Source organism: Macaca thibetana, chromosome 14 (genome assembly GCF_024542745.1).
Source record: "Macaca thibetana thibetana isolate TM-01 chromosome 14, ASM2454274v1, whole genome shotgun sequence".
NCBI classification, from domain to species: domain Eukaryota; kingdom Metazoa; phylum Chordata; class Mammalia; order Primates; family Cercopithecidae; genus Macaca; species Macaca thibetana.
In genome coordinates, this window is record NC_065591.1 from 5977190 (window position 1) to 5993289 (window position 16100).

At 40.9% G+C, this 16100-nt stretch overlaps 2 protein-coding genes across 32 annotated transcripts in view; both read right to left on the reverse strand.

The window, feature by feature from the left end:
* The window catches only part of IGHMBP2 (immunoglobulin mu DNA binding protein 2), a 556281-nt gene that overhangs the window by 333125 nt on the left and 207056 nt on the right, over positions 1-16100 (reverse strand). The gene's annotated exons all lie outside the window — the stretch shown is intronic.
* PPP6R3 (protein phosphatase 6 regulatory subunit 3) overlaps positions 1-16100 on the reverse strand; it is a 160169-nt gene that overhangs the window by 21420 nt on the left and 122649 nt on the right. For 15 of the 31 annotated variants that reach the window (XR_007719349.1, XR_007719348.1, XM_050758139.1 and 12 more), the window contains 4 exons: positions 11778-11864; positions 6864-6961; positions 4441-4495; positions 3447-3577 (listed from right to left, as the gene is read on the reverse strand). Coding sequence is in view for 29 of the 31 variants with exons in the window: in XM_050758139.1 (XP_050614096.1) it covers positions 3447-3577; positions 4441-4495; positions 6864-6961; positions 11778-11864 (371 nt within the window). In the remaining 2 variants the exon portion in view is untranslated. The remainder of the gene's footprint in view (positions 1-3446; positions 3578-4440; positions 4496-6863; positions 6962-11777; positions 11865-16100) is intronic. The other 16 variants (XM_050758156.1, XM_050758145.1, XM_050758144.1 and 13 more) reach the window with 5 other exon arrangements.

The following is a 16100-nucleotide window of genomic DNA, read 5'->3' on the forward strand; positions in this document are numbered from 1 at the left end:
CTTTCTCTATCTCTCTCTCTCCCTTTTTTAAGAGATGGGTGTCTATATTGCTCAGGCTAGAATGCAGTGACTATTTACAGGTGTGATCATAGCGTGCTGCAGTCTCAAACTCCTGGGTTCAAGGGATCCTCCTGCCTCAGCCTCCCGAGCAGCTGGGACTACTGACATGCACCACTATGCTTGGCTTGTTTTATCAATTTCAACTGTTCGTTGCAGTATGAAGATGGAAAATTATATTGCTCTTGTATCATGCAGCTTTGCTACAGTCATTTTAATTGTTCTAGTAGTCTTTCTGTAGATTCCAGCATCTTTTTTTTTTTTTTTTTTTCCCAGACAGAGTCTTGCTCTGTCGCCCAGCCGGATCACCTGAGGTCAGGAGTTTGAGACCAGTCTGGCCAACGTGGTAAAACCCTGTCTCTACTAAAAATACAAAAATTAGCCAGGTCTGGTGGTGGGCGCCTGTAATCCCAGCTACTTGGGAGGCTGAGGCAGGAGAATCACTGGAACCCGGGAGGTGGAGGTTGCAGCGTGCCAAGATCACACCACTGCACTCCAGCCTGGGTGACAGAGCGAGACCCCGTCTCAAAAAAAAAAAAAAAAAAAAAAATGCTGGGGGATTTACCAAAAGTCTTTATGTTACTGATTACTAATTTCATTCCATTTTGGTCAGAAAATGACTTGAACCCTTTGAAATCTGAGACTTGCTTTATGGTCTATCTTGGTAAATATTTCACACACTTGAATGTACATTCTGTGGTTGTTGGGCAGGGTTCTTTATAAACATGCAAGGAGGACAAGTTAGTTGATGGTGGTGTTCAAGTGCTCCACAGCCTTACTGATTTGTACCTACCATTTTATCAGTTACTGAGAGAGGGGTGTTAAAATATTGGCTATCATTGTGGACTGCTCTACTTCTCTTTACAGCTCTACCAGTTTTTCCTCTGTGTATCCTGAAGCTCTGTCATTAGCTTGTGTAGACATTTAAAATTGCGATGTCCTCTTAGAATGAATGGATCCGTTTATCATTATATCTATCACTTTCTTTATCCCTTCCCTTTGAAATCTATTTTGAGATTAATACAGACCTTCTGGCTTTTCTTAGTGTTGACATATCTTTTTCTTTTTTGTGTTTTTATATAGTACTTGTTTCTTTGTATTTAAATCATTTCCCATAGGCAGCATTAATTAGGCCTCATTTTTTATCCAATCTAACCATCTTTTTTTGTTTTTTATCTTGGCTTACTATAGCCTCGACTTCCCAGTAATCCTCCTGCTTCACCTCACAGCAGGTACATGCCACCATGCCCAGCTAATTTTTGTATTTTTTGTAGAGACAGGGTTTTGCCATGTTGCCTACGCTGGTCTCAAACTCCTGGGCTCAAGCAGGCCACCTGCCTCGGCCGCCCAAAGTGCTGGGATTCTAGGTGTGAGCCACTGTGCCCAGCCAATCTCTGTCTTTTAAATGAGGGTGTCTGCATCGTTTGTTTCACATGGTTATTTAGGACTAACTCTATCATCCTGCTGCTCAGTAGTTTTGTTTGTCCAGGCTGCCCTTTGTTCTTTTTCTGTTTTCTTTTGTATTTTATGATTTGATTTTATCTCCTTTGTTGGCTTATTAACAATAACTCTTTGTTATTTTAGTGACTACTTTAGGATTTACAGTATGCACCTTTAACATCACTATCTATCGTGCTCGCTTCGGCAGCACATATACTAACATCACTATCTATCTTCAAGTGACATTATACGCCTCAAACCAAAAACAACCAAAACATCCATCAATAGGAAAATGAATAAACACATTGTAGTGTATCCTCTTAATGGAATATTACTCAGCCCCCACCCCCCCAAAAATAGAAATGGACTAAAACATTAGACAACATGGATAGCTCTCGTATTAATTATGTTGAGTGAAAGAAGCTAGACAAAAAAAGTATAATGTATTGATTTCATTTATATAAAACTCTAGAAAAAACAAACTAATGGAACAAAAAACAGATGGTTGTGGGGGACAGGAAGGAGGAAGGTATACAAAAGATCATGAGAAGACTTTTTGGGGTGATGGTTAAGTTCATGATGTTGGTTTCATGGATGTATACACATGTTGAAATTTCCACATTGTACAACTGAAATAAATGCAGTTTATGTCAAGTATGCCTCAACAGAGTTGTTAAATCATAAAAGCTGCCTTCTGTCATCAGTGTTCCCTCTGGGTATCAGGTGCCATCTCCCCCAGGACACTGTCTTCCCCGACACACTAAATTCTCTGTGCCTTCCACACATGGTGCTCTGTGAGGCCATACTGTATTACTGTCCTCACACATATTAGTCATGCTGTGGGCAAGGAATCCATTGGTGAATCCACTGAACCTAAGAACCAAAATCTCAGTAAATGATGCCAAACAAGTCTGAGTGGGACTTTATCCAAACGAACAAACAAAAATGCCATGAAGGTATTTTTCTTTTGCTGTCTGGCTCTGGAGCTATAGCAGCTATCTTGTGATCATAGGAGATAGATCAACAAGACGAGAGCAGGAATAAATAAAAGATGCCTGGTCTAACAGCCTTATTCAACTCCCTTATCAAGTCTGGACTGCTGAGACAAACACAGCTTCACTTGCTCAAGCCACTGCTGAGTCTGCTATAACCTGTGGCAACAAGCATTCCTACAAGAGGCAACGTAACTGGCAGCGAGAGGTGATGCTGAAGGACTCCCCGGCAAGAGGACTGGATGGCTGGGAGAAGGGATGAGGCAGTTTTACTTTTCAATGCATACTCTTTGATTCCCTTTGAATTTTAGGCCATGTGAAAACATTACTTATTTTAAGTAAATGAATAAAATGAGTAACAATAAATGAAATAAAATTGAAAGTTCAGCCACTGATCAAATACTCCTCTCTCTTAAATATGAAGATTCTGATAATGAACACTCATATAACAAGATCTGTCTGTGTACAGAAGCAACATTTATTTAGGTTCCTGTGACAAGGGTGATTAAAAAAAGGACGGGACTGACCCAGATGTATCAACTGACATGACCCTATCTTCCCCAAATAGATTAACTTTTAAAAACAATTTCCCCTTCCTTTGGGAAGTTTTCCATCTTTTACAAGAAACACCACATAACTGGTGTTGTAATTACTGGTGAGGGAACATTTATTTAGTAAAAGGCACTACGTGACCATGGTTGTCTGACACATTTCCCCTTCGGAAGACGCTGGGTCACAGCATCTCATGAACTGTGTCTAAACACCTGCAGTATTTTCAAGCCGATCACTGTCACACTGGAAGCACCAACTCCCACCAAGCGCATTTCTGGCCACGACAAAAAAACACTGGTTTCTGGGGTAAACATGTACGTTTGGTGATTACACAATGTACATCTCATGATAATCATTTTCTTTATAGGTTGGCTATAATTACAACTATAACCAACTATCTTTCACCTGGATCGTCTTTGGGATTCTGGTGTGAATGCAATGTGCTTTTCCTCCCATATATCTTCCTCATCAGAGCCACCATCATCAAACTGTTGTATTCTTTCCTTACAACATGCTTCAAACAAGGCAATATTTCCCTAAATAAAAATGAGAGAAAAAAACCAACAAAACAAATTTAAAATCAAGTTATCTTCTCTTAAGCATTACCAATGTAAACTGCATTTTTTCACTGCTTTACAAAATGGTGCCTGTCACATATACCAAAATAAAATATAAACACCTAACGTTAGTTTCTGTGTCCACAGCAAGAATTCCCCTAAAAAAGACTGGGTTTCCCTAAAAAGACTAGCAAAAAGAAGCATAAACCATATCCTCTTTCATCTTGTCAAAGCATCATTGTAATCCCAGGAGCCTCCCCCTGTCCTGGAGATGCGGTCCCAGGTCTGTCCTAGCAAGGAAAAGCAATCGTACTTGTTTGCTTTTACTAGTCCAGCTGAGCAGTGATGACCTTCAATGGCTCAAATCAGCAGTTCCTACCTTACTCCATCAGCAAATAAGCCAGTGGTCTCTCATGCTAGTCAACATAAAATCAATAAACTGTCCCCATTCAGATGACATGACTGTCTCGGTGCTTCCACAGAAATGCCTAGTAATGAGGGGCTTGCCCTGACCCAGTCCACATTTCTCTCCTGGCAATACAAAGGAGTCAAAGGCAGTGAGTTGGCGTCAAACTGCAGCCTTCTCTTTGAAGTCAACTGTCTATGCTGCAGTCACAAGTGACCCTGGTTTTATTAGCTGCATCAAGTCATAAACTAGGGCTGCAAAAATCACACACCCACAGGTGCCAGGCAGGTCGTGGGACAGAGTGAAGTATGTAACACCAATTTAGGATTAGGGCTCTAGAGCACAGGGGTCCCAGCATGTGGCATCCACACACAGACTAACCCAATTTTTAACCTCTCATGCACCACACCACTCACAACAGAGGGTTTATACTTACACTTTCATTTGTATTGAGAGTAAAGTTGATGTCTGATACTCGATCAAAAGAAACACTGTGAAAAAAAAAAAACAGAAGTGTAGGAAGCATTAATTACTATCGGCTCACAGAAACCGTATTTATGAAAGTTTCCAAATTTAAAATATTTACACTATTATCAAAATCTCTCTAAATAAAAAACAAACAGAAACAGCCTTCTTATATTAAATGATGCCAGCTCCCTTGGTATTAATGAATTTATGTAGGATAGGAGGGCTGCAATGGAAGCCTTCTGAGACATAAAGCCTTTGGGACATCCTCAAATCCTTCCTATAAAAGATTTTTAACATCTATGGTAACAACCATGGCTCCATGGGCTATACTAATATAACCAAGAAAAAGGTTATTTGCAAAGAACCAAGTCAAAACATGAAGTATACAAAAGCTGTCAGACACTGAGTTTTCTCCAGGGACAGTCAAACTCATACACAAAATATAGACACCCATGAAATCTTATGCTATAACAAGGTATCATCTAGAAAAGCAAGCAGGGAGTAAAAGAATTCATTGCTTATTAAACGTAAGTTTGAGGAGGAGGGGCTATCTTATGATTCTTAAAAGATCTGTTCTACTAAATCACTAGTCCAAGCATGCAATACAGACTGTAAAGAGATTATAGATCCTAACTAGGAAGATGAAGCAAGAGTCCAGGCACGTGAACATCAAGACACCAAACAGGGACCTGCAGCGTATGGTGTGAAGGCGGTGGATCCTGGCCTCAGTAGAATGTTCCTGGGGTATGGACAGAACATCTTGTGTTCTTGCTCTTTTTCGGTTAAAATGAACCAATTCTCAAGGCAGGTAACAGCCTTCAACTGCTGCTGTTTACAGGGGCACCTCCATTCCACTGTGCCCATACGGCATGTTTATAGCACAATTAAGAGTGTGCTGTAAAAATATTTTGGCTTCTCACATACTGCAAACTGCAATTTGTGACAAACAACAGCCTCCACTGGCTGTGGTTCAAAAAATTATTGAGGATTTCCTGCTTCCAAAGACCACAGCAGATACTGGGTGTCTATGGCATAATCGTGTCTCCTGTGACAGTCATCATCCAATATTCAAATACCAGCTGCCTTCCTATTTTTTCTTAAACTGTGTCAATAAGCTATAATATCTATCTCAAAATATTTTGTTTATAAATCTTCCATCCCAATGTCAGATGCTAGACCACCTGTTTTCATTTCTGTTAACCACCTACACATTTTCTACTTGTTAATTCTGTACAGTATCAATAATTCTCATTTCTCTGCTTCTTACCCTGACTGCAGAATGAGTGGTTAGAGTGTCTGGCTCTTGAAAACACCCAAATCTACCTTATGATCAGTCACCTAGAGAAGAGAATACACACAGGGCAGAGCTGTTCCTGCCAACCTGGTCATCTACTGCAACGTGATGCCCCAGTTAAAAACACAGGGATTAATAACTTTATTATTATGGTTATTGTTATTATTGAGACAGTGTCTTCCTGTGTTGCCCAGAGTGGAGTGCAGTGGTGCAATCCTGGCTCAGTTCAACCTCTGCCTCCCAAGTTCAAGTGATTCTCCCACCTCAGCCTCCTCAGAAGCTTGGACTACAGGCACACACACCCAGTCTGGCTATTCTTTTTGTATTTTTAGTAGAGACAGGGTTTTGCCACATTGGCTGGGCTGGTCTTGAACTCCTGACCTCAAGTGATCTGCCTGCCTCGGCCTCCCAAAGTGCTGGGATTACAGGTGTGAGCCACTGCGCCTGGCCAGGATTAAGGACTTTAGATAATACTATTTAACATTAAAAGCTAAAATTAAGAACGGTGACTTGAATTCCTAAAAGTGTAATCTAATAAAAACAGGCTTCTGAGAAAGAGGAGAAACCCTACAGGTGAATGCTGCTTTCTTTGCAGGGATATTGTTTTTTTTTGTTTGTTTGTTTGTTTGGCTCTGTCGCCCAGGCTGGAACGCAATGGCACAACATCTCAGCTTACTACAACCTCTGCCTCCTGGGTTCAAGTGATTCTCCTGCCTCAGCTTACCGAGTAGCTGGGACTACAGGTGCCTGCCACCATAACTGGCTAATTTTTTATATTTTTGGTAAAGACGGGGTTTTGCCATGTTGGCCAGGCTGGTCTTGAACTCCTGACCTCAAGTGATCCGCCTGCATCAGCCTCCCAAAGTGCTGGGATTACAGGTGTGAGCCACCACACAAGGCCACTGGAGTGTTATTTCAAGTCCTAATTATCCAGTCTCAGGGTCAATCTGCTAGAACTAGAGGAACACTGTGGAGACAGCAGGTTCCTCCCACTCACGAATGAATGCTCAAGACTAATAATCCCGCAGAATCACATATACATCTGCCAAGATCAAGGTTGTGCAAGAGCAAGAGTGAAAACAGAAAAATATACTCACTTGCCAATGTCATCTTGATCTGCAAACTTCTCATCGTTGAAGCCGAACTGGTCAATAAAATTGGACGTCATTTGTTGCATCTGATAATCAGAAAAGGCCTGGCAACCCCAGGACCAGTGACAGTGATATAATGATTCTAATGATATTCTACATACTATTTGCCCATTTGTGTTCCAGAAATCATCTTATTTACATAGCCATAGGGCTTTAAAAGTTGGTGTGTTTTTCTAAAAGAAAAATCAAATAATTTCAGACACAATTTGCCAAAAAAGGAAACGTTTGAAATTTGGTCTACAAATCATTCTAATGCACATGTCACTGTAAGAAACATTATGTGACCACTCTGTCCTCTACTGTGAATTATCTTTAGAGAGAGGTTTGGATTAAGCCTAGCTTGAAGTGATCACATTACATGGAACAGTCTGAAATTATAAGGTGTATCAGTCACCTCTGGACACAACCAACTTTATCCTAAGATCCAACAAGTGGTGACCACCCCCTCCCTCCTTGCCACCGCCTCCACCCCAGTCTACTACAGCAAACCAGAGGAAAACCAACTGATCAACACAAGCATAATCCTAGAAACAAAGTGTTCAGGGACATTTCATTTCTTTTTAAAAAAATTAAGTCTTAGAGGCTGGGAAAAATATAAAACGAAAATAATTTCTATCCTACCTACCTTAAGAAGAGGGTAAATGTTTGACTACTTATCCAAAATCACTCTGAAAAGTCTCTAACACTAGAAGACCCACAGAGGAGCCAGTTCTGTTTCCTTACGTCAAATCTAGAGAGTACCAGACTTGCTTGGGTTTTTAGTTGAAAAATGGAGGGAGGGGCGGTGTTATAAAGGACCCCAGGAAAATGCTGATATTCTAATTTAAAACAAGCAGGCCCAAAGAAGCAAGTGAAATCAGCAAGTATGTTCTTACGTATTAATCAGGAGTAAAGAACATATGAAGACGAACTAGTGCCACCTCCTCATTCTAACCCAAACAATAAATACGGTGACTAGAGCTGCATACAGATGAGACTGCCGTTTTCTACGGGTGAGCCCATGGAGGGCAGAGAGGCGGCTGTTGGCTCAACTGAAGGCATCACTCCCACTGGCACTTGCTGGGAAGGAGGCAGCTGTAACTGAATTAAACCACCTTCTCCTTGGTTCCACAGATGGGCAGAGCCTACAGATTCCACTTTGCAGGTGTACACTGCAGAAATGCCTCTACCATTAATTCCTGACTACTTATTCTGGTGGCAGGGAATTATGGCATGGATAATTATTGTAGATACTTTAAAAATAAACCTTATATTAGGCTTTGGAAGGTAGCTACACTGCTTAGGTCTGAAAAAAAGCTCTGTATGTCTAGTTTGACTAGACAGAGAGAACCCAAAACCTCCCTTGTTGCTCATGCAAGACAACGGCACACCCACTGGCCCTCTGCTCACTCCCACTTCCGTGCTGTCCCCTTTCCTGCCCCCAGAGGTGATATTAGATGAGCACAGGGGGGCAGGGAGCAGGGGGCAGCGAGCGACTGGCTGTGGAATGGCCACTTGGTAAGGCATGGAGTGCAAACCAAGGCTGAGCATGGGGGTCTGGCTGAAAGCAGAAGGGTAGGGACAAGTCCTGGGCTGCTGGGCTGAGTTCTGGGCCTATGAATGGACAATATGACAGCCAGCATTAATATTAATTACATCAAAAAGAAATCAGGTCCTCTGAATTGCAGCTTTATCTTTTATGAGGCAAAACAGATGCTCAGTACTTCAAAGATCTGGTAAAGAACCATGAAGTGATTCTGTTGAATAAGCAGCATGAACCATGCTCTGAGTTTATCTACAGATCAGAAATTTGGTCATGCAAGGGAAAAGGTCCCTCCCAATTGTTTTATTTTTCCCCTCAAAAAAAAAAAATTTTTTTAAGAGACAGGGTCTGCTACGTTGCCCAGGCTGGACTCAAACTCCTAGACTCCTACCACCTAGCAATCCTCCTACCTCAGCCTCCAGAGTAGCCAGACTCCAGGTGCAAGCCATCGCAGCTAACTCTCTCAAAATTTTTATACCTCCAGTGATCCTAATGTGATTCTCCTGGGTGTAAAGGGGAAGCAATACTCCCCAAAATGTTGTTATATTTTAAATGATTCAAAAATAGAAAACAAATACTAAATACAAATGTATACATACATACATGTACATACAGAATACATATACAAATATGTATTTATCTATTAATCCATCTGGAGAGATACATAGCAACTGACACAGACACTAGTAACTTCCATGCAATAATGCACAGAAAAAAGAAAAATGATCAAATGTAATCCTCATTAGTTCTAAGTCTATTACAGCTTCTAGCAAAGAACTTCACATATCAAATCTCATTTTTACTAATAAAGCTACCACAGCTTACAAATATACGTAAGTGAAGACTGTTACTGTATTATATTTAAAGGTATATAAAAAGTGCTTTGAACTCTGAGAAACCTGTATCTGGAAAGCACAACATGGCTGTATAATTACTTTTAAAAAGCACACTTTCCTAGTACTGTCATCCTGGCCAAAGTCAGAAACTGTTCAAGTCACTGAGAAGTGAGCCAACCACTTTATTAAGCAAATCTCTTAACAGTAATGCCACCCAGGCAACAGAAACTACTGGTCAACTAAATGAGGCCTGACTGCCGACCAGCACGCCCGTATGTGATGTGAGGTAGAGGGAAATGAGGAGATCAGTGCTTCAGAGCCCATATGCGGCAGTCAGTCTGAATTCTCCAGACATTCCATGGGGGCCTCACCCTCCAAACTTCTATAAGGCAGAATCAGGGAGGTGGGGAGTCAAACACTAGACTTGAGGAGACCAGACGAGGCTAAAGGGAGAAACAAATGGGCAGGGCACAAACGCCTGGAGGCACTCCCCACTGGTGACATGGCTGGGTTACCTGGTTAAATGATCTGCCCTGAGCTCTCTACATTTGGAGACTTTATCAACACGATGCCCAACCTCAAACGTGAACAAGAACTTGAAGTTCAAGTCTACAAACTAATATTCCGATCTTAATGGAGACTATGACGAAACTCTAATAAACTAACCAAGACTTTTTTGCATTCTCAAAATTTTAAGAAGTGCTTTGGAGCGCATTTATTTTCAAAATGATACAGATTGGTTTAAACATGCAAAGAAAAATGTACTGGAAGCTTGTCAATCAGAGAAGAGTAATTATTCTTCCACTCTGAAAGGTTCATATGAAGTGGGTAAATTTTGCAAGACTAAGAGCTTGGCAAGGGCTGTTGTAAGTTAGTTTTGTGAATGAAATTGCTTCGTATGCACATGAGCTGTCGGTCAAACAAACAAAATAATGTAAGGAAACTCTCCCCAGAATAGGTATGACCCTGGTACCAGATATCACGAGAAATAAAGGAATCCACTTTCCAAATGCCTAAATTTAACCAAATCTAGACTAAATTGACAGCCCAAAGTTCCAAGTTTATTATTATTACTAGTAAGGTGTTCTTTTTCTTAAAGCTGTATTTCAACAGGTACAAAATTACCTTGATAATATACATTTGATATCATCAAGCTTCATTCTAGGGGTGGACCAATGTATAGCACTCAGGTTCACGGCCAACTGGGTGGACTATTTCAGTACTCTACAGGTGCTTCAGTGGAGGGAGAGCCCATTGTCAAGGTGCTTCCTGGGACAATCCCAGAGCACTCTGGGAAAAGGGATGCTTGTAGGCACGAGGGCTCACAATGAGCCATGGTAGGCCACTGCCATGGCCCATGCAGCCTAATAGCAAGCCAAGGCAGGAAGCAATGAGAGCTGCACTCTTTGAGAAGGCACTGTTGATCAACAGTGCCCCCTATGGACTGGCTACTTCCTGACCCTAACCTCCGGAAATCCGCTGTCAAAGGGCAGGAAGTGTCAAGAATCAACAGAGAAGCCAGCCAAATGCTGAAATGCTACACTTCAGACCTATCTGGGAAAGATGAATGCTAAACTGCCTTAGTATTAAAATCAAACAATTGCTTTAGCTCAACCAATACTGGAGTATGACAGGTGTAAGACTTGGAAGTCAAAAGACAGGGCCAGCATAGGCATGAAGCTTCATCTAAGACGAAGCTTAGAGACTAAAAAAAAGAAGCCAAGCAACAACATTCCGTGCTGGGTGGGAAGGTGTCCCGTCAATTCTATCGCTGCACCAAAGCAACATGTAAGCCGAGGCATTCTGGTCCTGGCTAAGGACAACTTCTCCATATGAAAAGCTGATAGCCTGCAAAAGGGCTTCTGTTTTTAACTCCCACACCTAGTAGAGAAGTAAAATCATTTGTCACTTCTCCAAGAACTAACAATGGATGATAAATGAGTACATTTATTATTTATATTGAGGCTTTCCCCCACAAAGATTATAAGTAGGTGATAAAGGGAGATGAAAAATTCAGGGACAGGCAGAGAGGAGTTGCAATGAATTACTTCAACTAAAAATTTACTTTAGATGTAACTATAATAGAACTTACATCAGGGGTAATGGTGACAGTTTACTTTTACTTACATTTTAAACGTCTTATTTCTATTATTTTTACCGGCAGATCTCTACTACACAAATCTTTAAGCAACAACTCAACTACTGTAAAGGTCTGCGTAACAAGCATGTGTGAGATGCCTTAACTATTCAGTTCATTCAAATTTTCTGAAAATGTACTTGACTCATCACTGTTATCAGGTGGAACAATCCCTTGAAACATAATCAATATAAATCTATCTTTCATGTACCCAGCACTTCCTATTTTAAATGCTTTGGCCTAACTAATAAGTAACCCCAAATCACATTCTAATACATAATCTGACTCTGAAGCTGATTCATAAAAGGCAACTAAACTAAGCATTTAAAATAAAAACAAAAAGCAAAGCTTTAGGCGTGACTCACTTGCTGCAAAGAAGAATCCTGTGAGAAACCCGTTTCTTTAAAGTCAATTTCATCATCACTGGATGAATGAATATGGCAGGTTGTAACCTATATGCATAAAAATGTAAAAGACTATTTAACATAGAAACGTTTTGGACATTTGTATCAGCATTTTTATGGAAAAATCACATTTAGTTTTTCTCTCAATGTGTAACAGAAAAAACAAAGTCAGTCACAGTTAAACTGCCAAACCCGCCCAATGTGTCAAGGGCACCCTTCCTTCCCTCGGGCCAGGCTGCTGCCCTGCCGCTCCCTTCTAGTTATTCCACTCCTCACTACTGACATCGCCAGAAAACAGACAAGAAGAGAGGTGAGTTACTCCATTTTAGTGATTTTGATCATCACCTCCAATTAAATGTTTACAAAAGACAAGACAGAAGTAATGGCCCAGATGAAACATAGAAACCCTTTCTGTGTACAGGGCCTGCAGGGTCAAACTGCAATCCCCAGGGATTACCAGTGCGCCACTCAAAAGGTCAGGTTTAAATATAACCATTTCAAATTCTTGGACTTCCTGCCCACATTAAGAAAACCACTGTCCAATAGTACTAAATGTGACTTGAGTCGATAGTGTCCCACTCACAAAAGACCCCAAATCATCTACCCCTAAAAATGTGCCCCCTTTTAAGTAAGTATTAAGTAAAAACACAAACATGAACTGCTCACCAATTCATCGTTAAGTGATTTTTATTAATTACAAATGTCACACAATATGGGGGGGAAGCATTAACAATTAGAAATCAAGATAAATAAGTACAGCACTAATAATAGTGATTGCTATACGGCAAGGGACAAACATGGACAGTGTAAAATTCTAGAAAGAAGTACTGTATTTCTGCGGGTATCTTACACTGTATTCTCTGAGTTGTTTATCCTGTACTTTTCACAGAAGTGTTTTGGGCAGGGAATGTCATCTTAGGGAAGACACGGGCTGCTGCTACCTGCCAACTCATGAAGCTGTACCTAACTGGCCTGGTCTGTTTTGCAAAGTTGTTCCAACATTGGTTCAATAAACCCACAGTAGAATTCAAATAGGTCTGTACAGGGTATGGCTTGTAAAATTCTGAGCAAATCACTGCCTGAGTAAGATGAATCTCCCTTCTCTTTCCCCAACCATCTTTGGTAAAGACACCAAGCCTGGATGAAATTAAGCTGTAATAACCCAGTGTTTCCAGTTATTTCACTCTCCATTCTCTCGAAGGTATAGACAAAGCACTCCCATTCCGTTTGTGAATCTGGCCTGATGAAATCAAAGGTAGATTCTGTGATCAATGAAGGGCACCTGCTTGAGTCAAGAATGGCTTTAGTGAGTTACCGGGTAAAGATGTGGGCATGGGGATGTTCCAGGAAAGCCTTGCCAGAATGCAGAAGAGGAGTGGGAATACTGCTTGGTCATGGCAGCTGGCATCTCACAGGACTATGTTCAAGTGCAGGTCAAGTGGTTGTACTGCAGTGCACTCAGGAGCTTTGGGCCACTTGGCTGGCAAGCCAGCACACACATCATGCTAGGCCAGTGTGTTTTAGGGGTGCAACCTCATGGTAGAGCACAGAAATAGAAAGCCACGCAAAGAACTGAACAAAATAGGACAAAACAGAGTTGGTGACTCTTAGCCAGGTCTTGCTGTCTAAGTTAAAATAGGATTCAATGTATCCTCATTCATACTTTTGCTTTTTCCTACAAAATAAGATTTTAACACTCTTTAATTAAAGATGAGAAAGAAACTAACTTTTATTGAACTACTATGTGCCAGACATTGTGACCTCCCCTTCACATGTTCTACTTAAACTGGATCCTCAAAGCAATACTAGAAGATATTTAAAAATGCTTTTTCTCCAAAATGAAACTAGTTTTAGCAACTTACTAATAACAACACAATGCACACACATCTTCGCAATTGCATTAATGGAAGATGTGAGCCTGATTCTACCTATACCATCTGTGTCTGAAAAATCATTATTAACAAAATGAGCTAAAAAGATTATTTACCCATGGGGGAAACATGCTAATCGGAATCCCATCAAGTTCATTACTCAGACGTACACAAAACTGAGTTCCTGATCTACACTTCCAAACACGCTCCTTTTGAGGCATCTCCAGCTCAGTAATTGCCACCTTCACTCTTCTTCAGCTAAAAACCTTGGTCATCTTGTTTCCTCCAGCCCACCCACCATGTCCCCTCTAGCTTCAAAATGGAGCCTAAAATCCCTCTCCAGACCCATTGCCCCTCATCAAGTTTGTTATCAGCTTCCCAGTGCAAGTCAGCACTCTCCTCGCCTACACTAATGTCACAGCTGGCAGTTCCCCAGTCTCCCTCCTCCTAGCTCTTGCCCCACTGAGCAGTCTGTTCTCAACCCAACAGCCATAGCCATCTTTTAAAAACATACATCAAGGTATGGCACTGTTTAGTTCAAAACCTAACAAATTCTCATTAGATCAAAAAATAAGCTGCTCACCATAGACTAAAAAGCTGTAGAAAATTTGGCTGTTGACCTCTGGCCTCCAGTCTTTTTGTTCTCTCCTTTGCTTACTGCTACATCCACACAGGACAACATGCCAGTCCCTGCACACACTGGGAACAACCCACATTCTGGTCCTCTGCATTTCGCCCTTCCCTCCCCACTCCACAAATGCACCTTCCCAGTGAGATTTTTCTTGACACCAGATTTTAAATTGTACACCTGCCCCAAAGACTCCCTAACTCCCTCCCATGTGTTGGTTCCTTAGCACTTATCATCTGAAACATGCAGAGTCATGCATTGTTTCACGACAAGGATACATTCTGACAAGGGCAATTCTGTCATCATGCAAACATCATAGAGTTCACGTGGTGAGCCTACTGCAGACCTAGGCTATCCAGTAGAGCCAACTGCTCCTAGGCTACACACCTGCACAGCACAGTACTGCACTGAATACTGAGGCAACGGGAGCACGGTGGTATGTGTGTTATCTACACCATAAAAAATGTGCAGTAAAATCGAGTACTCTAATCTTACGAGACCACTGTCATATATGTGGTCTACTGCTGATCGAAACATTATGCAGTCCATGACTGTGTATGACACATATTGAGACCTTACTCATTTGTTTATCCATCTCCATTGAAGCAGAAATTTTTGCCAATCTTGTCTAGTACTATACCTTCAGTGTCTGGCACATTGTAGGCACTCAAATATTTACTGAATTAATGAATACTAATAATCACTGAATATAAACAAATACAGCAAAAAGCAACAAGTATATAACACTCTTGCCAAGCTAGATACACTGTAAGTAAAGTACACTCTTGTTTTGGTACAAACAGTTTCTGAGATATTATCTTCTTTCATAATAAAATTTTTGTTTTGTTAACTGTTGTTACAGGAAAAAGCAAATTGGTGTTTACTTTGGCTGATTAGGTTACCAAGGGAAATCAGAAGTGTGAAATGAGTGTTAAACTCTGAGGCCCATATTAGTGATGAGTGAAAGGTAGAGACTTACTCCTTGATCCTCAAAGTATGGTCCCACTGAGGACCCCCAGCATCAACAAAACCTAGGGTTAGTTAGAAACACCCACTCTCAGCTTTCACCCCGACCTGCAGAAACTCCTGGTGATTAATACAGGCACACATTCAGATCATTCTACATCTCCTCTTCTATAAACTATCTTGTCAATGATGGGAAAGAAGCATCAACACTTTTAAATACATTCTCCCCCTTGGAGAAGTGGGCAAAAAATGAAACAAAGTCAAATTTTTCAAAGTCAGTACAAAAACATGTCCTATGTTCTCTAAATTCACTCTACCTAAATCCTTGCCAATTTTTAGTTTGGGGACTTGGTCAAAACATAGAGGTCTTTGGATATAATTAAAACACCAACTTTTGCTCATGACGAACTCCAAACATAAAAACATAGGGAGTATATGAATCTGCTGTGCACATATTTGGGTATGATGGAGCCAAATGATTAAAACACTTCAAATATCTCAGAGAGAATTTAACTAAAATGTTATAGAAGTGAAAGGAGCCTGGAGCTGGGCACAGCTTATCCAAAAGAAGTGAGCAAGTCCTCAGGCACACAGCCCACAGGACAGGTGTTTGGTGTATAAATGAATGTATCCTTGCTGTAAACAGAAAAATAACAGGTCAGGTTAACAATGTACTAACTTAAGCATGTGGTGCTGAACTTGGCTGATTCCACTTCTATGAATATACCTGAAATGACTTCCAGAGAGGCAGCCAAGCTATTCCAAAATCAACTAAGTCAAGGCACTGTATCTAATCTTATCTATTTGGGAAAGGGAGCA